The 25,633-nt window shown below is 50.8% G+C and overlaps 1 protein-coding gene across 6 annotated transcripts in view; it reads right to left on the reverse strand.

Moving 5' to 3' along the window:
- MPRIP (myosin phosphatase Rho interacting protein) overlaps nucleotides 1-25,633 on the reverse strand; it is a 143,001-nt gene that overhangs the window by 88,580 nt on the left and 28,788 nt on the right. For all 6 annotated transcript variants that reach the window (XM_054459239.2, XM_054459236.2, XM_054459242.2 and 3 more), the window contains exons 2-3: nucleotides 20,879-20,956; nucleotides 18,590-18,655 (exon numbers count right to left, since the gene is read on the reverse strand). In XM_054459239.2, the coding sequence (XP_054315214.2) occupies nucleotides 18,590-18,655; nucleotides 20,879-20,956 (144 nt within the window). The remainder of the gene's footprint in view (nucleotides 1-18,589; nucleotides 18,656-20,878; nucleotides 20,957-25,633) is intronic.

Below are 25,633 nucleotides of genomic sequence, written 5' to 3' on the forward strand. Positions count from 1 at the left end.
CCCCGGGTAAGGACAGGGCTGAGCCCCAGATCTGCCTGATGGTATTGCTCAAGGCAGCCAGAGTATCAGCTGTGCAACCTGCCCAGTCAACAACAAGGGCCTTACTGTTAGTCCCAGGTAGGTGATTGGGCCCCATCAGTAAATGGCCTTATTCACCAGAGGGAAATGAGATAAACTGTCTCCTCTCCCTCCAACCTTTCTGGAACAACAGTCATCATTAACCCTTGGGTTTCCAACCAGAAGAATCTGGAATTTAAACTATTTATGAAAGTATCTTTTCCTCATAAAATTTTCTCCAAGGTACCGGAGCAAATTATAGATGGTACATTTAATGCAGGATGCCAACACACACAGGTCCCCTGGCAGGCATGTGCATTGACTCTGAGACACACACACACACACACACACACACACACACACACACACCCCTGCCAAGCATGAAGAGCTACACAGGCCCAGACCAACAATATGACCCACACAGGGGACAGTGTGGGAAAGGACAGGGAACAGTGGCATGGAAACAGGTGGGTACAAGGCAGGCACGATATGCCCATGATGGACACCAACACGTGTTGACAGGCTGCAGGCCAGTTCCTGACGCACAGAGGGGCCTCCAGTTAAACACAGGTGACTTAACACACCAGAATGTTCAATTTCCTGCTAAAATCCTAATTAATATGACCATAAAGTGTGTGTGTGTTGGGGGGAGGTATAAACTCTCAAGGATAAAAAGCTGGAGAGGAGACAAGAGCAGATATAGGATATCAAGTAAACTTTGGGAAGTGGCTGGATACATGGAAAGTGGCCTGGTGGCATGGATGAAGCTTCCTGAGGACAGCTAGGAGGAGGCAGGCTGGCACTGCTGCAGACACCAGAAAGCTCAAGGCCTGGGGGCAGAGGGGACTCCAACAGCAGGGGCAGGGCTGAGAGCAGGAGAACTGATCAGCACCTGTACAAGGGCAGGCAGATCCCAGGGCTTGCCTCTGGCCAGAGAATCCTATATACTGACCAGCATGGAGGGTTGCCCTAGGAGGGCCCCTAGAGTCAGGGGCAGCAGGCACAGCTGAGGGGGCAGGGGAAGTAGGGGTGAAGGACTAACAGCAGGAAAAGTCCAAGGAAGTCTGCATCCTAAAAGTTGAGTCCCTCATCCCAAGTCTTTCTGCTGCCCACAGGCCTCCCTAGATTGGAGATGAGAGAATTCCTATGAGGGGAAACCAACTAGCCCGAGAAAGACCTCCTAAAACTGTCATTCTCCATGTAATGGAGACGAGAGGGCTCGTACGCGCGGACATTCTAGGGTCTCTCCCAAAACAAACCGGTGCCCTGCCTGCCTGTCCTTCTAAGGCAAGGCCTACCAGTCGATATTCCTACACGCACCCCATATACACACACAGCCTCCTTCTGAAGGGTTGCCATCATTCGAGAAAGCCCAAGACCAAAACAAACAAAGAGAACTAGGAGAATGAGTCAGACCAGAGACAGAATACAACTTCAAAATAACTGAAATGATTAGAGAAAGTACTGCACCCATGAAACACAAACAGGATGCAACAAAAGAGGACACACGGAAAACAAAAAACAAGCTCTAAGAAATTAAGAATTCAATAGCTGGAATCAGACCCCAACAGAAGGGTTAGAAGGCAAGGTTAATGTGATCTCAGGCACAACAAAGCCACAGAAAAAGACAATAAACTTAGAGAATCGAGTCAGAAGGACTAATAGCCAAATAACAGGAGTTTCAGAAGTAAAGACCAGGAAAAATAAAAAAAAATTACCAGGATGGGCACAGTGGCTCACTCCTGTAATCACAGCATTTTGGGAGGCCAAAGTGGGCAGACTCCTTGAGTCCAGGAGTTTGAGGCCAGCCTGGGAAACATGGCGATACCCCCATCTCTACCAAAAATACCAAAATTAGCCAGGCATGGTGGCACATACCTGTAGTCCCAGCTACCTGGGAGGCTGAAGCAGGAGAATCATTTGAACCCGGGAGGCGGAGGTTGCAGTGAGCCAACATCGTGCTACTGTACCTGGGTGACAGGGCGAGACTCCATTAAAAAAAAAAAAAAAAAAAAAAGACAGCGAAGAGAGGAGAGAGATGAGCTAAAAAAGAAAGAAATTACAAGACACATTCTGCACTAGAAGGTCAGAACTTCCCACACTGCAATATACACAAGCCTCTAGCTTAATAAAACAAAACAAATCCACACCAAGGAATATCTTCATGAAATTTTAGAACTCAAGGGATAAAGAGAAGCTCCTAAAAACTTTCGGAAAGAAAATTCAGTTTATTTGCAAAGGATCAGGAATCAGACCCTTGCACATGAACTTCTCAATAGCAATGATAAAGTTAAAAAATGAACACCACCTTCAAAATTCCAAGGAAAATTAGGTCCCATCTAACATTCTACAGCCAGTCCAGCTCCTGGTCAAGAGTGTGCACAAGACAGGCATCCTGAGACAGGCAAGGCCACAAAACCTTTCCTCCCTGTGCGTTTCTCAAGAGGTTTCACCAAATGAAGTAAACCAAAAAACAAACCAAAAAAACCCCCACAAAAACAAAAACGAACAAACAAAAAAACAGGTGGGGGAGAAGGGGGAAGAGAGAGAGAGAAAGAGAGAGAGGCTTCCCAGGATGATGGGGAAGGTCAAGCCCAGATGGAGAGCTATGCAGCAGGTTCAGAGGACAGCCAGTCAGTATGGAACATGAGGACGGCCAGCTCTGTGAGTAACATTACCAGGAAAAACAAGGGTAGTTGGGTAGGAGCAAGGTGCCAGGCCCATGAAAGAGCTAAATCCTATCTGTGGTGTATAAAACCAATAGATAATATCTTCTAAAACTCAAGAAGTAGCAGTAAAAACCAGTTATTTACAAACACAGAGGTAGGCACTGGAGTATTCTGGCTAGAAGAGCTGAAATGGCTTCCTCTGGGAACAGGACTCAGGAGCAAGAAGAAATGGAGCAGAAAACTCTTTTAGTATAAGCTTTGTGGTTACATATCTGACTTTTTGAACTACTGCACGTATACTATTTTGAAAAAAAAATTAAAGCCCCTCATTGCCTTTAAAATTCCCATCTGGCCCATTTTCAACCTTCACATATATCAGGAGCACAGTAAGATTCAAGGGTAACTACTGCATGATAGGGAGAGAAATGGGTACATCTTATGTAATCCCCCTGCCACGGAAAAAATAACAACAACAAACTACTGCCCCACTATCATACCAATGAGAATACAGAATAAGTTTTAAGGGTCTGAGAGACTGCTCCCAAGGTCCTCAGGTCAAGCATTTTGCACCTCTCTTTAGGTGTGTTTATACATAAAATTCTTCATTGGAAATAAAGATTGTTTCCCTAAGTCCTAGGTCAAACTCCTCAGACAGGGCATCCAATGCAGGAGAGTTCATGCAGGGACTACGCAAAGATCCTTTCCAAGCCTCCAAGGTTGTTACAATTCAAACACTTGACTTTGGGGGAAATACGATGTTTCAACCAAATGACTGATGTGTTCTAAAATTAGGCAAATGCTTTTCTCCCAGCCAGGAAAAGGCTAACAATATATGAAGGAAAACAGCATGGCCAAAACGGCCACCCGTTTATCCAAAATTCAAATGTGTTACTCTAAGGCTAGACTTCTATACAACAGCCTCTTACCCCTCCCCACCCTTCAAATTACTGCACAGGCCACCTCACAGCACCCAGGACTTCTCAAATGGCTGGTGAGTGACAGAACAAACAGTAAATGCACACTTGCACGTCTATTCCTTTCCATCGACAATTGACCCCTGGTGTGGCCGGGGCACTCTCCTCACCCAGTGGGGGCCACGACAGAAGGGCGAGGCTGCGGTCCTAGAACACAAGTTGGATGTCCTTTGACATTACCTACACCTGTGTTTGCCTGCAGAGTCTCTGTAGGAGACAGAGAGAGAGAAAGAGAACAAGGGTGAAATGACCCCAGGAGGAAAACTTTACTCCCCTTTCCTGCTCTGGAAAGGACAGGGCTTGCATTTACTTCAGCAACAGACACATAGTGAAGGAGCTCAGCGCAGGGTCTGATCCCATGGGCTGAAGGAGACAGAAAATGTGAATAGAAGCCAGTGAGGAGAAAGAAAAGGATGAGGGCAGCCTTCGGGAATTCCCACCAACTAGGCTCTGGCCTCTCCGTCCCCCACTCCCACTCCGCTAAGAAGGGAGGGGCTAAAGATTCTAAGTGTTCACCTACCTAACCCGACCCTCGAGGACGCGGCTGTCACACTGACATATTCTGCACAGTACAGTGCCTAGCACAAGTCAAGCAGATGACCAACTGTGCACCTGACATACATTCACAGCCACTCCCCTTCCCTAAAATTCTAGTGCTGGACATTTAACACGACTATAACAAGCCTCAGACCATGAGAAAGAGGAAGCTGAAGTCTGGCCACACGGATGATGTGAATGAGGCTGACACCTGTGGCTCTAGCCATCTGCCCACTTTGTAGGGCTTACGCCACCCATCTTTGGAGGGGGGAGAGGATGCCATGGGGAATATGGTGGAAGAAGTGACAAGATGGTACAGGCAGTCAAACAAAGCAAGCCAGGCAGGGCCCAGGGAGGTAAGGGGTTGTTCCCACAGAGGGCCCTGGCCTGACGCTGGGCTCCAGCACCCTCCTCTAGTGTGGGTCGCCATAGCATCACCCGAAAAGAGCACAAGTCCATTTGCAACAATATTCAACTGGACCTCTCTCCCAGATGTCGATGTTTATATAGAATGCTGCCAGGTCCACTGGAACGGGGCTGTTTTCCTAATCTTTTCTCGTGGAGCACAAATAGTATTCTCTTCTCCACCTTGGAATGGAGGCCCCAAGAAACAAGAAACCCAAGGCGTTCTTGCAACACACATCCCCCACCTCTCCCACTGCAAGTCCATATCTCTCATCACAGCCTCTCACCCTCCCCATTCTTTGCACCCTCGGCTTTTCCTGAGGGAGAGCCATACCAACCCTGCCTCTTTAAGCAGGGCCGGGAGGACCGCAAGGGATGTGGTGTAGTGAAAAGGGCACTGGAAAAGGGTCGGCTGTCCAGCCATGGTTCTGGGACAACCAGCCGCATGACCCTGGACAACACATTCCATTCAGCCCCCAGTCACCCAGCACCTGCTACGCACGAGAGCATCTGCTGGGCTGAGCCTTAAGGAGTGTCTCTTTTGGTTGCTCACTGCTCGCTGACAACTGCCCTGTTCACACCAATCCGGGCAGGGAGGGATGCTGCATGGAGCAAGCGGCATCTGTCTCTGAAACCTACTGGGAGTGATAGTGGGGACCCTGCCTGCCCTCTGGGTCTCAGTTTCCTCATCTGTCAAAGGTGAGGGTTGGACTAGATGATGTCCCCAAAGACCCTCCTTCCCAGACCACCCCACACCTACCGTTCTCATGGCCCCTCCAGATACAGCTAGAACGGCCTCTGGGTCCACTGCTGGGACCAGAATATATGGTTGTCCTCGGTGGGTCTCTTGCTGAAAACCCACTGGAAGTCAGGGCCAAGCAAGCATGTCCCCCGTATCCAGGTGCAAGTCAAACCCCACCCCCTCCCCAACCGCCCCCGAGATCTTCAAACCTCAGCTGTCTTCGGGGATGAAGCCAAGAGGACTCCTGGCCCTGTGCTCCCCTGTGGCTGGCACACTCCACAGGTATTGGCCACCTGACAGCGTTAGTGCCCATCACTTGGCAGAGGTGTAAATACCTGCTCCAGTTTATCCTGGCATAGCCGAGATCTTCAAACATTAACCAGGTAAGGCTCCAAAACCTTCAGGCCAGGGCGTGTCTGGGCCCCAGCTCACAGAATGGGAATGGAGCCAGAGCAGCTCCACCCACCAGGTCTCCAACCTGTGGCTCAACGCAAAACCCCCAGCTCTCCCAGAAAAACCCTGATTTTGGGCAAGTTACTGCTCTCCTCATGCAACCATTTTAAGGATTAAATGCAAACACAGTGAGGACGCTAGCACTGTGGTTTGCGTGTGATTTCTTTTTACCTCTACACTGATCACAGAGGCTTGCTGGTTCCAAAAACTGTACTCAGTATCCAGAGGAAGTGAGCCTTGGACTTTTGCCCCATGACAGCCACTGCACCCTGCAGACAGACGGCCAACACCACTGATGAACCCCAACACCACTGCTTCTCAGCTGGGGCCTGAGCATCACAAAGCATTCTCCAGCCACCAGGTGCAACCCTGGTGGGCTCAGAGGAAGACAATGACTCACTGCTTATTAGACTTTGTGGAGCAGCCAGTCTACCACCCTTCCATCGAGGCAGAGGAACAGACAGAAGCCCAAAAGCAAGCATTAGCTACCTCAGGAGGGACTGAGAGTGGGGGATGGGTTGGGGCCGTAAGATCCTTCTGCCCCTGTGGGACAAGCCTGCCTTAGTGCGGCTGGTTGGAGGTAGGTCACAGCTGGGACAGCACAGTCCTTCAGAGCCTTGTGGCTCCAGGAGTCTCCCTCCTCCTCCACCTGCTCTGTCCCTGTTCCTTCACCTTCGTGTCCCAAGGTCTTGGTCTGCAACACCATGCCTGTCTACACCTCACACCTGAGAAACACAAAACCAGTCCCACCAACAAGACGACACTGCTCCAGGATAAGAAGTCTTTTCTGTCTCCCCACCTCCCCCTGGGGTTGAATCAGTGAACAGGAGGCTGGGTGTCATGTCTGCTGCGCTCTACACATTGAGGGGCTCAGCTTCCGTGCTGACTTGAGTCAGGGAAACCTTCAAAGCTCTGCAGTGCCAGGCTCCATGCTGCCCCAACCGGGGCAAAAGCCACTTCTCCATCGCCCCCAACTGTGGACAGGGCTGGCTCTTCTAGGTCCTTTCCTGCAATGACATTCCCTGATCCTGCTTCAACTGAAAACACAAATGCTCTGGAAGTGGGGTGATGCTGATACCCAGGTGGGGACTATGTCGTCCATCAGGGCAGTCTCTGGTGGCCCCATCTTCCTTTCCCCGTTTCTCACGCCTACACCTCACACCTAGCAGCAGCCCCCACAAGTCCTACTTAGGCCTGCTGAACACCCCAGAGCTCAACACCGGAGCATCTGTAATCCCAGATACTCGAAATGCTCAGGTAGGAAGATCACTTGGGCCCAGGAGTTCAAGGCTGCAGTGAGCTATGACTGCGCCACTGCACTCCAGGATAGGTGACAAAACAAAACCCAATCTCTAAAAAATAAAAAATGGAAGAAAAAGCCACCCAGATTCTGATCTAAGAGGGAGGCAGAGGAAAATGTGACAAAGAGGATAAGGAAATGTGATGACAGGAGCAAGAGACTGTAGTGGTGACAGGAAGAAGCCACGAGCCAAGGAAGGCAGGTGGCCACTGGAGTCTGCAAGCAGTGGAGAGGGGATTCTCCCCTGGGACCTCAGGAGGAAGCTGCCCTGCCCACACCTGGACCTTAGCCAAGTGGTACTCATTCTGGACTCAACCTCCAGAGCCCTCAGAGAACAAAGATGTGTTGTTTTAAGCCACTAAGTTTGTGGCAACTTGTCACAGTGGCCACAGGAAACAAACACACCTGCCATGTTGTGTGCTGTGACCGGCACTTCCCACAAAGGAAGCCACCCTGGAGTTCGAGTCTGACACACTGAGGGCAGATGTTTGTGAGTGACTGGTCCGTGCCTGTGTGTGGGCTGGACCAGCCCTCAGGCCAGTACATGGCACAAGGTGAAGGATACCTCCTTCCTAAGGTCCCTTGTGCTGCTGACCTGCATCTCTGAGATCCCACCAGTGCAACTGCTCCCCGGGTTCAGAGTTTTCCCCACCATAAAGAACATTTCCTTCTCGGCCAAAGAAAAGATTTTTCTGAAAAACAGTCTTGCAGAGGCCAGGAGAGGTTAAGACACTAACATACTACATTGCCTGCCACAAGTGGTGCCCTACGTGGATCAGCTCATCAGACTGTTTTTGGACATGACATATTTCCCAGGAATGCCCCAGGCAAAAGACATGGCCAGGCAGGTGGGGATCTGAGTAGGGGGCAGAGCAACGGAACGCCTAAAAGGTGAGAGTGGAAGGGATATGCCCCTGGGGGACTTTGCAGTCTGGCTCCACGCTGCCAGCCCTGTTTGTGCAAGTGTGTGAGCACTGCACAAACACATGAACACACTAGCACCAGCCATGTGGCTTTGCTTTTTCAACCCTAAATATTTTCTGTTGCTACTCCCATGAAATGACTTTTTTTTTTGACACTTCTTTCCCCGCTGCTACTTAATTAGTTTCCTAACCAACTATTCCAAGCTTTTCACTTTCTTAATACCTAAAATCATTTCTCTCTGTGTGGGAGGGAGACGCCCAGTGCATTATCACGAGCCTTCACGCTGCAGGGCACTGTCACAGCTGCTGCAGAGAAGTCCACCCACAGCTCTGAAGATAGCCCAGCAAGGGTGCCAATCACAGCCCATCTTCCCAGCTGCCTCCCCAGTGCGGGGTGTGGGCCACAGAAACCCCTTCACCCTCACGACAGCTCTCGCCGCTCCCATCACCTCCTCCCATCACTGAAAGAGCTGTGCACATGGCAAAAGTCTGAACAGAGAGCACCTAAGTGGACAACCACGTGGAACCCCTCTTCAGCCCCTTGATAATTAATTGTGGGTGGCCAGCAGTCGCCCCACTCAGGCAACACAGGGAAGGCAGAGAGAATGTGGGTATCTCATTATAGCCCTGAACACAGGCGGGCAGCTAATTCCTATTTTGTGTCCTTGACTCACCACTTACGTAACAGGAAGGTAAGAGCACGGGACAGTCCTGGTGAGACAGAAAGGCACTCACTGGGCACCTGAGGTCACCAAATCCTCTCAGTGCGGCCTGAGATTCAAAGAAGGGGGACTTTTGGGAGTGGCCTACCTGAAATCTTTACATCAGAAACTCAAGCAAGAAAGAGTTGGGGAGGACAGCTGCCTGATTCGCCAGCCAGCCAACATGCACCCTGTCTACGTAGGCAGACATCAGTGCTGCCTAGAGGCGCTCACCGTCCTGTAGAGGGAGATCCTCGTGGAAGTTAAGTGCAAGGTGCTCCGCATGCTCTGACAGGTATCCTAGGGTTAGGAACACAGGGAGGACTCGCGTCTGGCCAGGGCCAACCTGTGTCTTCTCTTGGCTCTCCAGAATGACCCAGGGTGACCTGCAGAGCCCTCTCAGTACCTGCAGAGGTCCCTTCCTCTGATCCTCTTTGCCTGCTCACTCTGGCACGTTCTGCTCCAACCTCTTCCCTCTATAGGGCTCAGCCATCCACGTACGACTCCAACACTGGAGGTGCAGAACATCCAATACTGGAGGCACAGAACATTCAAACTGCCCCACACAGTTCCCTCTCACTCTTTCCTTCCCTGAAGGGCAACTCCCAGGCTCTAAGTCGGGACAGGAAATCCAGGGACCCGGCTATTTGTTCACATCTGTGGTTCAGTCACTCCCTCCCCCTCCCCCTCCCCCTGGCTGAGCTTCCTCACTACAAAATGGAAGGTCTGGATCAGGTCACAGTGGGAACCCCCAACTGTCACCCTCAGGAGTTGGCTGTTTTTGGTCCACATAGCTCCACGATTAACCATTGCTGGCTTCCATTCCCTGATTCTTTCAGTGTGGGAAATGTCACTTGGGCCTTTGGGCAGAGGTGCAAACAACAAGAAAGCTCCCGAAGGCAGAACCTGCCCCTGCCTAACAGTTCCGGGTCCAAGAGTCTTACAAGACTGGGTCCCAAGCCCTTCCCGGACCTGTCATTAGCTCTCCTCCCCCAACCTCCCAACTATGACAAAAGGAAGGGAGGGGGCTTAAAGCTCAGCCTCCAGTTTCCAGAGAACATCCATCTCGAAGGTCCCACAGAGGTACAGAGAATGCTCTGACCTCTACGTGCTCCACTCTAATGGGTGAACTTTCATAAGTCACAGTAAATTACATTTCAGGGAAAAAAAGTGGGTGTCACTTGTCAGCAAACAGCTCTGAGCTTCCCTTATGACCCCTACCCTCCACTTTCACAGCACTTAGGAAGCATTTCCATCCCACCTGGGTTCACCTGCACCCAGACCTGGCTCACTCACCTTTAGTGTTTCAAAATAACTTAAATCTGGCCACAGATGCTCTAAGGTGAAGTGGCCTACAGGAAGCTCAGTCGAGCAGGGCCCTCCCTGCCCCACTTATTATCCCACCAACTCCCTGCTGCTGAAAGAGCATCACACAGACTCCACCGCACTGGTTCAGACCTCATCTTCCAGCCAAGAATCTACCTTCCTTCATTAAGGAATTCATTGTTACAAATAGGCAACATCTCAATTGTCATGACCACATCAAGACGGGATGGAGACTCATCTAAGGCTCCGTGTCCAGAAAAGTCAAGTGGGGTGGAGGGCAGGGGTAAAAAAACATCAACACCCTGGAAGAACCTTCTCAACACCCTTGGCTTGTCCTCAATTTCTGGAATCTCGTGGCCATGCCAGCCCTGAAAGCCAATGGACTGTGCTCCAGGCTCAGCCGCTTCTCCTTGTGAACACAAGCCTCCGTGTGCCTGAGAGTTCACCTATAAACATGGGCACTGCTCATTCACCAGTCACCACTGGCAAAGAGCTTGAAGACATTGACTACTTTGGGAAATCTTTAAAAAATAAATTTATTCATTTGGAAAAATAATCAAATGATTGCATAAGAAGAGGTGCCTTTCCTGAACAGGTCTGTGATCTGGGCCTCTGGGCACCTGGATAATTCCGCAGAGAAGGAGGTTGGTCCGGTCTGGTCAGTGTGTATTCCTTTTTTTTTTGAGACAGAGTCTCACTCTGTTGCCCAGGCTGGAGTGCAGTGGCGTGATCTCAGCTCACTGCAAGCTCCGCCTCCCGGGATCATGCCATTCTCCTGCCTCAGCCTCCCAAGTAGCTGGGACTACAGGCACCCGCCACCACGCCTGGCTAATTTTTTTTATTTTTAGTAGAGATGGGGTTTCACCGTGTTAGCTAGATGGTCTCAATCTCCTGACCTCATGATCTGCTCGCCTCAGCCTCCCAAAGTGCTGGGATTACAGGCGTGAGCCACCACGCCCAGCCGTCAGTGTGTATACTTTTCTGCAGCTGCCAGGGGCAGGGGTTGTTGATGAGGGAGGGGTCAGAAATATTCCAAAACTTCAAATAAAGCAGCATCTGACTGTATACATTTTAAAACTTGTATTAAGACTCCGTGCAGAATTCCACTTAAAGACCGAAAAGTCTCTCAACCAAAAGTCTGAAAGCACCTCGGGACCCTGGGGGAATGCGATGCATGGGGAGGGCCTGGGGGGGCTGCCTCCCCCATTAACAGCCCCTCATACCTTGCTCGTGGGGCTCATGTAAAGATGAAAACACACCAGAGTCCAAAGTTGTTTTTTAAAATGATCTGATTCTGAAAACACACAGCACAGAAATAGAAATGAGCAGCTGAGCAGAGGAGGGAAGAACGCAGGGCTTCCTGTGGTCCAAACAGCCCAGGAGGTGCCTACGCAGGGAGAGAGGGCCTGGGTGACCCCACAGTTACTGACCCCACCCCAACAAGCCCTCCCTAAGGTACTTGGGCTCCACGCACCACACAACAGGACCTGCCTCCTTCCCCTTGCGACCAGGACCTCATAAAAAGGCCAGGGCAAGGCTGAAACATGACAGATTTAAAGCCAAACCTGAAAGTATAAGACTGACCCATAAAACATGTTCCCTGGCTCCCTGTCTTGCCCCTTCCTGTCCTTTAAACATGAAGGGTCTCCAGGCCTGAGGAAGCTTCTCTGCCTCTCAGTTACAGGCTCTATGTTCTTATTGTTCTGATTTCTATAAATCTCTCTGAATATATATTCATATGCCCATGTAGCAAAAAAGGCAGGTGGACCCTACAGGGTTGCAGGCCTGCAGCTAGCTTGGTTCAATGGTATTAATAAAGACACAGGTCAGCTACTATAGTTGGGTCAGTCTGCAGCAACAGACAAGCCAGAGGGTCAGGAAGGACGCTGAGAGCCCTGCCTGGCCTCCAGCAAGCCCTATTTCCCACCCACACAAGGCAGCAGGTGCTGGTGGAGCGGCCTCTCTGAATGTGAAGGATAAGATCTCCTGGTGAAGGAGAGACATCCCTCTCTCAGCAGGAGTCTGCCTTGCCTACACAACAAGGTCTGTCACTCATTAGTTGAGCCACCTCACAATCTCTCTGGGCCTCAGTCTTTTCAACTGAAATGGACATGGTATCTACCATTATGAGAAGTACGATAGAGAATGGGCAGAAAGTGCCAGCAAGGAGCCCCAGCCGGGCACATGGCTCCTCCAGAATCTCTGTGATGAGCGGAAAGGCAGCCAAGTGCCACCTCTCTCCCCCCAGAAGACTTCTCTGCCTCCCCAACCACCCACCACCTTTAAGAGCCTACACATCATGGTTCCGCTAGGGATTTAGTCTGCATGTGTTCATGTGGGTCCTGAAAGGTATGAGCTTCACCACAGAAGAGGCCTTCTATGGCCTAGTGTCCTCTTAACTGCTCTGTTACGGACACAGCAGCCACTATGGTTCGCAAAGAATCAGATGCCCGGGAGGTGCCTCAGCACCAAGGAGGAGCAGACGATTCCTCTCACCTGCCTGGGAAAGCTCCAAGATAGAGGAAACAAAGTCAGAGCTTGAAGCAGCAGTTCTCAAATGGAGTGATTAGAAATCACATGGACTCTGGAAGGCCGAGGCTGGCGGATCACGAGGTCAGGAGATCGAGACCATCCTGGCTAACACGATGAAACCCTGTCTCTACTAAAAATACAAAAAATTAGCTGGGTGTGGTGGCGCAGGCCTGTAGTTCCAGCTACTTGGGAGGCTGAGGCAGGAGAATCACTTGAACCCAGGAGACGGAGGTTGCAGTGAGCCAAGATCACACCATTGCACTCCAGCCTGGCGACAGAGTGAGACTCCATCTCAAAAACAAACAAACAAACAAAAACAACAACAACAACAACCAAAAAAACACATAAAGTGGTCATTTAAACTGGTTTCCCAGCCTCGCCCTGCAGATTCTGATGCAGGGCAACATCTGCAAAAAAATGGCTTAGGGAGCAACGGTAACTGGGCGATCAGCTGCAGAAAAGGGAGAGAAACCTCAAATGATAGATCCTAAAGACAGCAGGGCTCAGCGGTAATGCCCCTCCTCCTAGGCTCTCACAGGCCCCGGCAACGTTGGGCTGCTCATGGCTTTAACATCACCAAAAGTCGCAGAAATTTGTCAAGAGTGAGGTGAGCAGAGGTCCCAAGAACAAGGCAACCTCCTGGACACTCTCCTATAGGAAGCAAACTCAAAATAAGCCAGAATCCTAACCTGTCTGCACTTGGAGTGCTCTGAAGATCCTTTGGACCAAGCCTGTTTACTTTATACACAAGTACACAGGCACCCCAAATTAATTTCTCAGGCTGGAACTTCACATCTTATGGGACTAACAAACTCCCACATTGACCCTGAAAAAGGCACATATCCAAGAGCTAAAAGTGTTTTCTCTACTATGTCTGAGGACGTGAGCTGAGCTATGAGTCCTTAGTATGGCCCCTACACAGTCAGGCAGCTCTCATCTCTCGTGACCCTCAAGGACTCTCCAGGCTAGGAAGGAGCAGAGCTCCACACCATGGAGGCTGGCCCTCAGCACCATGCCTGCCACAGAAGGTGGCCTCAGTCTCTCCATGGCTTCCATGTGTGAGAGGCTCGGGGTCAGCAGACATAGTCCAAGATCATCAGACCTACCATAATCAGGAGGAAGGAAATTCTGACACCAACCAGGATGATCTTTCAGGACCTTATGCTGAGTGAAATACGCCAGTCACAAAGGACAAACACTGCATGATCCCATTTATGTGAGGTGCTGGAGGAGTCAAATTCATAGAGACAGAGAGTAGCATAGGGGTTTCCAGGGGCTGGGGAAGGGAGTTATAGTTCAATGGGTGCACAGTTCAGTTGGCAAGTTGAAAAGGGTCCTGGAGAGAGACGGTGGTGGTGCTTGTGCAACAATGTGAATGTACTTAATGCCACTGAACTGCACACTTAAAAATGATTAAGATGGTGAATTTCCTGTGTACTTACCACAGTTAAAAACATTCAAACAGGCCGGGCATGGTGGCTCATGCCTGTAATCCCAGCACTTTGGGAGGCCGAGACGGGCGGATCACCTGAGGTCCGGAGTTCGAGACCAGCCTGTCCAGCATGGAGAAACTCCATCTCCACTAAAAATACAAAATTAGCTGGGCGTTGTGGCGCATGCCTATAATCCCAGCTACTCCGGAGGCTGAGGCAGGATAATGGCTTGAACCTGGGAGTCGGAGGTTGCTGTGAGCCGAGATTGCGCCATTGCACTCCAGCCTGGGCAACAAGAGCGAAACTCCGTCTCAAAAAAAAAAAAAAAAAAATCGAACAAAGCATTTGATCAGCTTTTTGCCTTGGAGAGCAGGCCCTTGAGAATCCCAAAGCCTCATGGCCTGGCCTGCTCCACCCCAAGCTCCTGGCACTCCCACTCTCCTTCTAGACCTGGAGCTCCTCCCGAGAGCCTTCTAGTGATGTCTGGTGACATCCACACCTCAGCTCGACATCAGTCCCCAAAAACTCAGTGACAGAATTAGGTAAAATCATGGGCAGCACTTTACAGGCGGAGAAACAAAGGCAGAGGACAGAGGCAGCAATCTGGGTTTCTAGATTGTTGCTTTGTCCACTCCTGAAAAACCAGGGGCCCAGCCAAATCTCTCAGGCTCTTACTTGTCTGTGAGGCTGCCCGGACCCCACCTCACCTCAGCCTGCATTTGAGACATTTCTTTTCCTTTTTCGGGAAATTTGCCTCTCTTCCACACCCACCAGTTACAGGGTACGTGGGTGTATCGAGAAAGAAATTTCCCAAAAAAGGAAAAGAGATTCCCTAAAGTTAGTCCCATCTCAGGGCTGCCTGGAGAGGCAATGGTCAGCCTCCGGAACTGGATGAAGTCCAGCAGCCCCAGCCCCAGCAGAAGTCCCCGAGCAGAAAGGGCTTCCTGAAGCCACTGTCCCCAGATCCAGGGACTGCTGCTGCCTTCCTCCCGCTCCTGCATGCTGTGACCTCCTGATGTCCACCTTCCTCTCCAGGTCCCAACCCAGTGGGGCTGAGGTAACCGAATTTTCCCCATCCCAGTTCTCTGGAGCTCTTGGGAGGTTTTCTCCCTTTTGCTGAATAATCCCTAAACGTCACTACATCCCTAATCTCCCTCTGAGGAACACCCCTTACCTTATCTTCTCTCTTTTCCTACCCGCCCTGTCTTAAGGTTTTCAAGCTGGGAGCAGAAATTATGCAGCAAGGCATTTACAAAGTTGGTAGTTCAACTCCACAAATATTTACAGAACACCTGGCTAGATTTGTGCTGCCCAAACCCCATGCTGGACAATGGGGAGACACACCAAGAATTATCACGGGCCCAACAACAACAAGAAGTCAGTCTAGTTGGCAAGATAACACTCAAACAAATGAAATCAAATGGTAACATCATATAAAAGTAACAATTCAAAATAGATGCTGATTGAGTGTGGAGGGCACAGACCAGCCATAAAATGCTACAGTTTATTATATGAGCCTGGGAGGGTCAGAGGTAGCCACGGGCTGCTTAGAGCTGCTGCTTTTGGAGACAAATGCCCAGGTAGGGATTGCTTTGCAACATCACGGTCTGAGGGCACCACACAGGGAGTGCCACCTATGTGCTCCCTGGTACACACACACACAAGCAGTTCTGCAGGCCCTGTGATTGCCTGGTGTGCAGGGGCACCCCATAGACCTCTCTAGATCAGAAACAGGCCCACCCCATTCCACAACTGGCACTGCACCATCACCCCCCTCACTCCCAGGAAATCTGACAGGTGAGTCCTGTGCTGTTTAAGAGCAGAGCTAATAGCAAATCACATTTACATTTTCATTTTTAAAAATAAACAAGAATTTAAATAAACCCCTGTTGAAACTGCTCAGTTTCTTGGCCTTGGCACTGTTGACATTTTGGGCTGGAGCCTTCCTTGTTCTGGGGGCTGTTCTGTGGAGGAGGTTCAGTAGCATCCCTGGCCTCCACCCACTAGATGCCAGCAGCATTCCTGCCCCAGGTATGACAATCAAGGATGACTCCAGACATGGCCAGTGGCCCTGGGAGGCACGACGCTGAGGACCACTGGTCTATTTCCAGGCACTCACAAAGGAAGCTTCCAGCTTGGCTGGAGTTCACCCACACATAAGCCTGCCTGAAATGGAGTTTTCCTGCTCCAGGTCTCAGGATCCTGCCAGCCTGTTTGGGGTGGGACTCTCAGCTCAGGGCGGTTGACCGTTAAGCTGGAGCTCCTGGGCTACGGGCTGTCTGCTCACCCTGGGGAGTGGCTCTGAGGAGCAAACTCTGATACAGAGCACTGGGTGCTAGAGAAATCCCTCCAGCCTCTGCCTCCTCCTGGCTTCTACCCCAAGTGCCTCTTTGCAACCTTCCCCTGTGACCTTCCTGATACAACAGGGAAACCCCTCCACAGCTTCGGCTGAGCAAAGCAGTATTTATTGATGGGCTCACTGGGTCAGTCTCTCCAGCTCCCAGGTCATCTGCCAAAAAGCAGCCCATGGCCCAAAACTCCGAGCTCTGGGCCTGCCCCCATGCCCTCTCTCAGTCTAAGTTTTCCCTGGGACTTCTTTCTTTCCCCACATCCCTGGCACAGTCCCACCTCTGCCTGAGCACTCCATGAAATAATACGCAACTCATATCCAGGTTGCTGGGAGACCACAGTGCACTGTGAAGCGTCGGTGCTCCTGGCTAGGCGGCCTCAATTATCCAGAAGCCATGCCTGGGAGGCAGCATGTGCTCTGCACTTGTGCCAGCACCAAGGCGTCCCCAGGAGCTACCCTCTTTGTGCTTGTGCAACTGAGCCAGAGGGAATAATGGATTTTGCTGGACTTTAGTTAGACCTAAAGAAAGATTACCTGACCAAAATTATCAGTCCCCAAGGAAACAGTGCAGGGAACTTTGTTTTTTTGGGATGGTTCATGACCCAGCCCAGCCTGAATGTAATCCAGTGACCTCTTGAGGCTCCTCTGATACTGTTAAGTCAATTGCAGGACTTAGCCAGTCAGTCAGCCACAGGGAGGCAAGGTAAACCTCACAGCTGCAGGAGCCCAGCTCTGACCCCAGGGCTACTCCCTGTGTAAGGGCTAAGCCAGGAGAACACAAAGTGTGAAGTCTAATCCTCCAGGTCTGCTTTCTTGCCTCAAAGGAACGGAGTGTCCAAATGCTTTGTCTCCCTGCTCCTACTTCCAGCCAAGTCCACAATCGGTGCTCACCTCCAATACATTACCCTGGAGCACAGACATTCCCACAGCAAAAACCCCCTATGCTCTAATCATGATGTACAAACGTGCTCACCGGAAAGAATGAAAAGGAAGACAATTCTTTTTTAGAAGGAACCAGTGAGGTGACAGTTGATACAGGATTATGGTACCATCCTCTTAATTCACCCCACAAACAAAAGTAGAAAAAGTATCACATCACAAAGGTTAGGACTCGAGTACAAACACGCCCACTTCTGACCTTTGCACATGTGAGCTGTAATGACCACCCAAAATTCCCAGGCACCCCCGCCACCCCCCTGCCGCAGTCTGGAAGGTCCCTCTAGGGACAGTTATCTCCACTCATACTTCCAGAGTCTGTCTCGCCCCTACGGCAAAGAAACAAACTCTGGGTAGGATAGGCAGGGGCTGCCTATTTTACATAGTGAGACTAGGCTTTCCAGGACAGCCCAAATTTTAAAATGCTGCACATATGTGCACATAAACATTCACCTATCAAGTGGAACTGGAAAAGGCGATCAAATCTCGCATCTTCAACCCTTTACAAAGTCTGGAATGCAGTCCAAATTTAGATTAATTAGGAGAGACTAATCTCCTTTAGAGAAAAAGTCAGGAGATAAAATGGGTGGAAAAAGAAGAGCCAGAAATTCCACCTAGTTGATTTTCAGGTTTGGCCTCTGGGGCAACAGCAGCAAACATTCATCCAGCCCAGGAAGCAGCTGGAAAACCAGGGAGGTGGGGAGCAGGAAGGAGCCTGTCTGCCTGGTTTAGCGACCAGAAGAACGCTGACCTTGTGACCAGGAGGCCTCTGAAGTCAGCTCAGAAAACTAAGCCAAGCTCAAATGAGACAAGCAAAACCAATTACAGTCGCAGAACTGACAGGCAACCCCAGGACTAGGTGCGTGAGCACATGTGCCAGCCCCAGGGCCAGCCCCCGCCCCACGCCCACAGGTCCACAGCCTGCACACGTGATCCAGGACTTTGCCCTTGCTTTCCACTAACCAGGAGTGCTCCGGCGAAGTCCACACTATTAGCCTTGAACAGAAATGACTTCCTCCCTCACTTCTTCCTCTCACTCAAGACCACAGAAGATGATGCTTCAAACCAAAGGTCTGGGTTTTTAAAGCTGTCTCCAGCAGGTGCCACAAGTTCTTCAAAACATTCCACACTCCCAAACAGACACAAGCAGGAGCACATGGCTGCTGTGCTCTCACACCACAACGCAAGGGCACTGTAATGGAGAGACTTGGTGAAGGCTGGGGACAGGGAGTGGGCAAGGATAACACTTACCATCTCATCCAGGGCGTAGCGCAAGAGGCCGTGCTCGTAAAGGATGAAGAACCGTCGCTGCCATTTCTGCAATGGAACACAAGGTGGGTGGTTAGGAGGATCTGGGTCCTGGCCCCAGAGCTTGGCTTCTGGAGTTCCCATGTCTGACAAGTCCATATCTAAGGAAGGTGACTCCACAGATTCCACTTCTGGGGCAGGTGGCAGGAAAAGAGGGACCCGAAGCATAAGAATGTTGATTCATCAGCCAGGACTGGGCTGGGAGACAGGCCCAAATCACATGAGTGATTGAGGCTTAATAAGAAGTCTTTTTTTTTTTTTTTTTAACACTTGGAAGCTCCTCAGGAGCAGAAACAATGTGTGGTTACCTTTTTGTATTCCTGATGGTGCTCAGCACAGAATGCATCACATGACATGTGTCAATATTTATTTGATGAATGATCCGACATGACATGGAATAATCCAGGAATGCCAAGGCACGGATTCACCACTTCTGAAAAAACCTGGGAAACTGCTACAAAAGGGGTTGTTCTGATGATCCACTGGCAAAGAGGAGGCACAAAAACAGCCAGGCTCCAGAATTCACTGAGGTGAAATGAGCTAATGAAAATCAAAACAGAGGAGCAGCAAGACCAGTGGAAATAACTCCAATATCCAAGGAGTGACCAACTGGCACAGAGCATCCCCCGCTCTACTCTCCATCCAAAAGCCAGACCACTGGGAAGTGCCCACAGTGGTCAGATGCCATCAGGAGCTGAAATGAAATGGACTATGCGGTGTATGTCTTCCTTTGTGTGGGGAGAAGGGCCTTGTCCATAATGCAAGTCTGCTGGCCCAGGTCGTGAATGACAGGCACAGCTCCCAGCCCCAAATCATCACAAGGGTCCATGACCTATTTTCAACATTTCAACAAGCCCAATCCAGCCTGGGCAGCATGGTGAAACCCTGTCTCTACAAAAAACACAAAAATACAAAAATTAGCTAGGCATGGTGATGCACGCCTATAGCCCCAGCTACTCAGGAGGCTAAGGTAAGAGGATCACATGAACCTGGGAGGTTGAGACTGCATTGAATCGAGATCACGCCACTGCACTCCAGCCTGGGTGACAGAGAAAGACTCTGTCTCAAAAAAAAAAAAAAAAAAAAAAAAGCAAACTCAAGAGTTTAACTGGCAGTGAGACCACAGGAACTGACTATAAAAGCACATCTCTCTGCTTTGGGCCAGGGTTATCGTTTATAATAATGACTCCTGTCAGAGGCTGGAAATGGCAATTTTGCACAACCTTGATATAAAATACGAAAGGGAACTACTCCCTGGAAACTGCAGTCCAGCTGGACCAGTGATTCCTGAGTCCTCCCATCTGGGTGGCATGAATAAGGACTCAAAGGGCCTTGCAAAGAGGCCTTGTAGAGGGCTGGTCTATGCTGGGTGTGTAGAGGAGGCCACCTGAACATGTTTCCCAGGAACATTTCCAAGGGCCTTATGTGCTGCCTCTGAAATCAAAACCCATTCCAGAAGGAATCCCAAAGAACAGAGACACAATGCAAGGCCGGTGGGACCAGAATACACAGCCCAAGGCCCCTACTCCAAAGTGTAATATTCAGGGTGGGGAAAGAGTGAGCAGCAGAAACTAAGAAGAAGAGGAAACAGAGCTCCCGGGGATGGAGGGGGCTGAGTGGAAGCCATTTATAGGGTGCAAGCAGCAGCACTGTAAGAAAGTTTGTGAGGAAGGAGAGTTTTGTAACTGGAGTCAAATCCAGATGGGCTTCCTGGCAGAGAAACAAACCACAGGTCAGGCCAATGATGGTCCCAGCTCTAGCAGGGCCCTGCCCTGGGCAATGCACATTTTAGTAAGAGGTAAGCCAAGGCCTCTGGGCCCCCAACCCTTCACTAGTGCTAGTGTGCTGAACCCCTGGCTCAGGAGGAAGGGAGGTGCTACAGGGGCAGGCCTTGGCATGCAAGGAATTGGGAGCTGCTCGGTATAATGCAAATCTTTAACTGCTCTTTTGCCTCTTCCATTTGACTGTTCCTAGAGTCAAGCTGACCCACAAAACAGGCAACACCCACATGAGAGCTCCTCATTCTGAAGGGAACACTACACATAACTATGTATAATTGAGACCTTTTCTGTGCAACGTACAAGTGCACCAAATGGGGGAGCCCTGCTGGTCCTGCTATCCCAGGATCCACTGTTCAACTCTCCATCTCCCTCTTCCACTCCGCCAGTTCACCCTTAGATGGGTCCCTTCTCTGGTTCCTCCCACCCTGAGAGTTAGCTCTGATGCCCTTACCCGAGACCGGTGCACTGGGTTGTCAAAGTCGGTCCCATCTGGAGCCAGGAGCAGCCAACCACCATAAATGGGTTTTGCCTAGAGGAGAAAAAAGAGGGCAGGTCACCAGCAGCCTTCAACCCAGAAGAGAGAACAGGTCAAGTTAACAGCAAGCACTCGCTGGAAACAGACGTTGCCTCTGCTCTGCAGAGGTCATGACACCTATTCCCACTGCGGTGCGTCTGCAGCTGCTTGAGAGTCAGAGGCTGGTGGGGATTCTGCAGCATCCGGGGTGGAGAGCATACAGGCCCTGGCAGGAGTGTGAGAATCTGGAGAGTACAGGATCCCCTAAGACATGCTGTCTCCCGCAAGTTACTGATCAAGCCACCAAGATCAGGAAAAAATGACATGTTATTCAACAAATATGTGAGTGTCAGTATGTGCCAGGTGCCAGGAAATAGGACATCAACAACACAGTCAAAAAGCCTCATCCTGAAGATACAAAACAGGGCCTGGAGAAGAGACTGCTTTCGTGATCAAAGCCAGCTCTGGCCAAAGAATCATCAACTGACTGGCTGTGTGACTGCGTGCAGAAACCCTTTGAGTTCAAACTCTCCCATCTGAAAAGTGAGAGTGATGACAATTCTACCTAAACCTCACGACTCTGATGTGAGGACTGATGAGATAATGCAATCAGTAAAACCCAGCAAAGGGATGCAAAACGGTGCTGCCACCTTGGAAAAGTCTGGCAGTTCCTCAGAAAGTTAAAGGCAGAGTTACCCTAGGGCCCAGCAATTTCACCCCTACGTATACACACCCAAGAAAACCGAAAACATGGGCTCAAATAAAAACTTGCACATGAATGTTCATAGCAGTATTATTCACACCTGCCAAAAGGTGGTAACAGCCCAAATATCCATGGACAGATGAATGGATGAACAAAGTGTGATGGGTCCACACAAGGGAACATTATTCAGCCAGAAAAAGGAATGAAGCACTAACATATACCACAACACTGAGGAACCCCGAAAACATGATGTTAAGTCAAAGAAGCCAGGCACAAAAACCCACATATTACAGAATTCCACTCACGCAAACGGTCTAGAATAGGCAAATCCACAGCACAGAAAGCAGATTAGTGGTCGCCAGGGACTGGAGGAAAGGAAATAAGGAGAGACAGCTAACAGGTATGGGGTTTCTTTCGTGGGTGACTAAAATATTCTAGAATTAGACAGTGGAGATGGTTGCACAACATTGTAAATATGCTAAAACTCACCAAACTGTATACTTTAAGAGAATCTTAAGATAGGTGAATTATATCTCAATTTAAAAAGCTGCACAAAGAACACTGAGCACAGTGTCTGGGCTGTGAGGTCTCAACAAATGTGAGGCATTGCTCTATTTTACCAGCCACAGAGTCCCTACTCCCCAGACCACGGAAGGAGCTCAACACGGGGAATCTAGACAGACACTCCGGCTCAATCTCCTTTCTCAGCCACACCCAGCTGGCAAGAATGCACTGGAAAAGGTACAACCAGGCCCATTTATCCAGTCTCTTTCAGAGGGTGGTAACACAAATTAAAACCCAAGTTCTCTGACTGCTGCTTACACACACAGGACCCCTCATGGGTCCTCCTGATGTGCTTTTTATTCAGTGCTCTCCAAACTAGGAGGCCCCACCACACTACCTCATTTGGTAGCTGCAGACTGTGACTCAGAGAGGGCAGGCCACATGCCAGAGGCCACACAGCCTCCAGGCTGAACCAAGAACCCCTCTTTACTTGGCTTCCGCCTGCAGGGTCCTCAAGGTCCCCAGGAGCACTGGCTTTCCCCATGAATGGTGCAAGTGGAGCTGTGTGCCTGGGGCCGGGGGAAAGCTGCAAGGCTAGGAGAGGCTTGCTTTGATGCAACAGGGGAGTGGGTGTTGGCTGCAGACATAGTCCAGGAGGGCCAAGGGGTATGTGGTGGAGATCCCACCTGGGAAGGCAGAAGCAAAGGCGAGGAGAGGTCTGTGCTCTCTACGAACTCCAGCTGTGCCCAGAAAACCTCTAGGTGGGCACACATGCTAGGCCTCTCCACACCCCTCCCAGGAGTGCACATCCTAAGCAGACCCCACCCAGAGGCCTTGCATAGGAAAGCCGGAGCTGGACAACTCCCTGTGTGTATCTGGACTCTGTGACTCCCAGCTCGGCCTCTCACCGGCCACAAGTGCCCACCTGTGAGGCCAGAGGCTAGCCCGCCAAGCCATTCTTCTATCTCCATCTTGACTGTGTGCCACCACCCTGGCCTCTGGAGGCAGGGCTTGGGGTATCATCACATAATCAGCTACATTTACCTGACCTTTCTCCAGGAGGAACTGTGGGGAGCCGAGGGATCAGCATCTGTTTCCTCAGAACCCGAGCCCTGGTCTCAACCCAGGCATCCTCAGCAAACCTCTGACCAGGAACCCCGTGTGCATGGCCCTGGGTGCTGTACACCAGGGAGCCTGCAGCAGCCACCTTGCTGGGCTGTGACTTCCTGATACGGATCACCACAGAGGGGACTGATCCAGGTGGGCAGGCGGTGCAGACACAGAGCAGAGAGCGAGCCGTAGGGCCTCTGGGTGGAGGAGCAGGCTGGGATGCAGGCGACACCCCATCCAGCGTTCATCAAAGCAATTCCAGAGTGATGGAGAGCAGAGGACTGGCTGCCTGGGGCTGGGGAGCAGAAGGGGGTGGTGACAGCCAAGGGGTGCAGGGTTTCTTTTGGGGATGATGTAATGTTCTAAAAGTGACTGTGATGATGGTTGCACATCTGTGGGAATATCCTAAAAATCATAGAATTGTATCATTTAAATAGGTTAAACGTATGACATGTGAATTTTATCTTAATAAAGCTGTTTAAAAAAGCCCTGAAGGTAAGGACCCCATAGATACAGGGGGAGGCCTGGGGTGGAGAGGACTCTCCGGGCAGGGGCGCAGCTGACACACAGGCGCAGAGGCAGGAATGATGGCGCCATGGGGCCACGAGGAGCCATCTGTAATTACTGAGAACTCACTCCTCAAGTCCAGGGAGCCAGGGACAGGAGGACCTGGCCAGCTGTATCACCACCACTCTTCCCTCTCACAGCCAGCCACGTGGGCTGCACAGCCTCCCCCAGCCTCCTCAGCTCCCCAAAACCTGGCCCTCTCTACCATCCCTCAGGGCTTCCCTGAAATGTCCCTTCCTCAAGGGGACAGTCCTGACCCTTCCCCTCAGTCTCTAACAACTCACTTCTGCTATTACCGTCATTGCACATCACAGAACTAATTTCTACCTACCATTTCATTATGCACGTAATTACATTGCTATGACATTTCTTGCCCCCCACCCCCACCCCAGAACCTTCACTCCAGGAAGGCAGGGATGGGGTCTGCCTAGCCCTGGCTGTGTCCTTGATCCTGAGGCAGGTGTGCAGAGGGAGTGGAGGTGAGTGCCCGGCAGCCTAGGCCAGCAGTGGGTGCGCGGTGCCTTCTCTGAGCTTCCTTCTCCTTACATAACCTAGGTCCTGACTCAGACAACCTGTCCTCATCCCCCAGGCGTGGGAAAGGCCTCCCAGGAAGAGCTGCTGCTTCTCTATGTCTCAGACTATCTAAAAATGCTGCATCCTCCCCCGCACAGCAGACCACAGTGTCTTTAAGTGCAGAAATGCCCACGGGCAGAGGCTCCCACGCACGCCCACCTGGTCCTGGGGCAGCACCTCTAAAAGGCCCTAAAGTATTCTCTTCCAGACGGTCCTATAATAATCTGAAACTGGGACACTAAAACAGACAGCCCAAAAGGCAGCGGGCAGGAGGGAGTGTGCTCTGGAAATGCTGCGTGGGTAGGCTTAGCTTTGCTGTTTTCTGGTTGAGCTGCTGGGCATTTTGGAGGGAGGCAGGAGAAGCAGGTATCTGTTGTTGATATGGGGGATCTGAGCTGGGCTGTAAGGACCCAAAGGATGGGGCCCGAGTCCTGTTTCAAGCAGCCCTGCACACAGGGCCCCTTTCTATGCAGGTCCTCCCAGAGGATGCATGTGGCTCCGGATCCCATATAAAAGTGACCACATGAGAGACTCCCCCGAGCTACCTCCTCTCCAGTTAAACTCGGCCTTCACTCATGACCCACACAAGTTGGAGGCTCCACTTCTGGCTGGCCTCTAGGAAGAGGCTGCTGGTGGTCTGGGTGTGCCTTCAACCTGAAGCTCTTTCAAAAACAGTGCCTTGAAACTTCTGCTTTCTGGACGATGGGGCAGATGTAGATTTCTCCTGCTAAGTACAACCAAAAACCTGGGGCCATCACGTATAACACAAACATGAGAAGACTCTGAAAGGTGGAGAAAAAAAGGTAGGTGGGCCAGGGACCCAGGACCCAAGGAAGGACACCGTGGTGACCCTCCCAGGCTTTCTTTTTGTCTCACTATCCCAGAGTGGGTACTGGAGAAACTGGCAACCTGAAAACGCCAATGGGCACACAACCAAAAAAAAACAACAAAAAGCTACTTTCCATAGCTGAAGAACCAGAAAGGAGCAGCCCAACAAGACAGAAAACTCTTAGACAAGAACCGCCCTACTCTGGCCAAAAGTCACAGGAAAGGCAGCACCCCACCCCCAAGTGAGCAAAGGTTGGACTTCCACCCTTGTGAGGTGCCCCACACCCCGGCCAGGGTGGTGTCAGAAGACACAAGGGCCTTACATCCCACCAACAGCAATGAGGACCCTTCTTGCTCCATGCTAGGGTGTGTCAGAGGGCGCCCAGTGGAGGGTCAGGGTTTTTACC

This window comes from Pongo pygmaeus, chromosome 19 (assembly GCF_028885625.2).
Source record: "Pongo pygmaeus isolate AG05252 chromosome 19, NHGRI_mPonPyg2-v2.0_pri, whole genome shotgun sequence".
Lineage (NCBI taxonomy): Eukaryota > Metazoa > Chordata > Mammalia > Primates > Hominidae > Pongo > Pongo pygmaeus.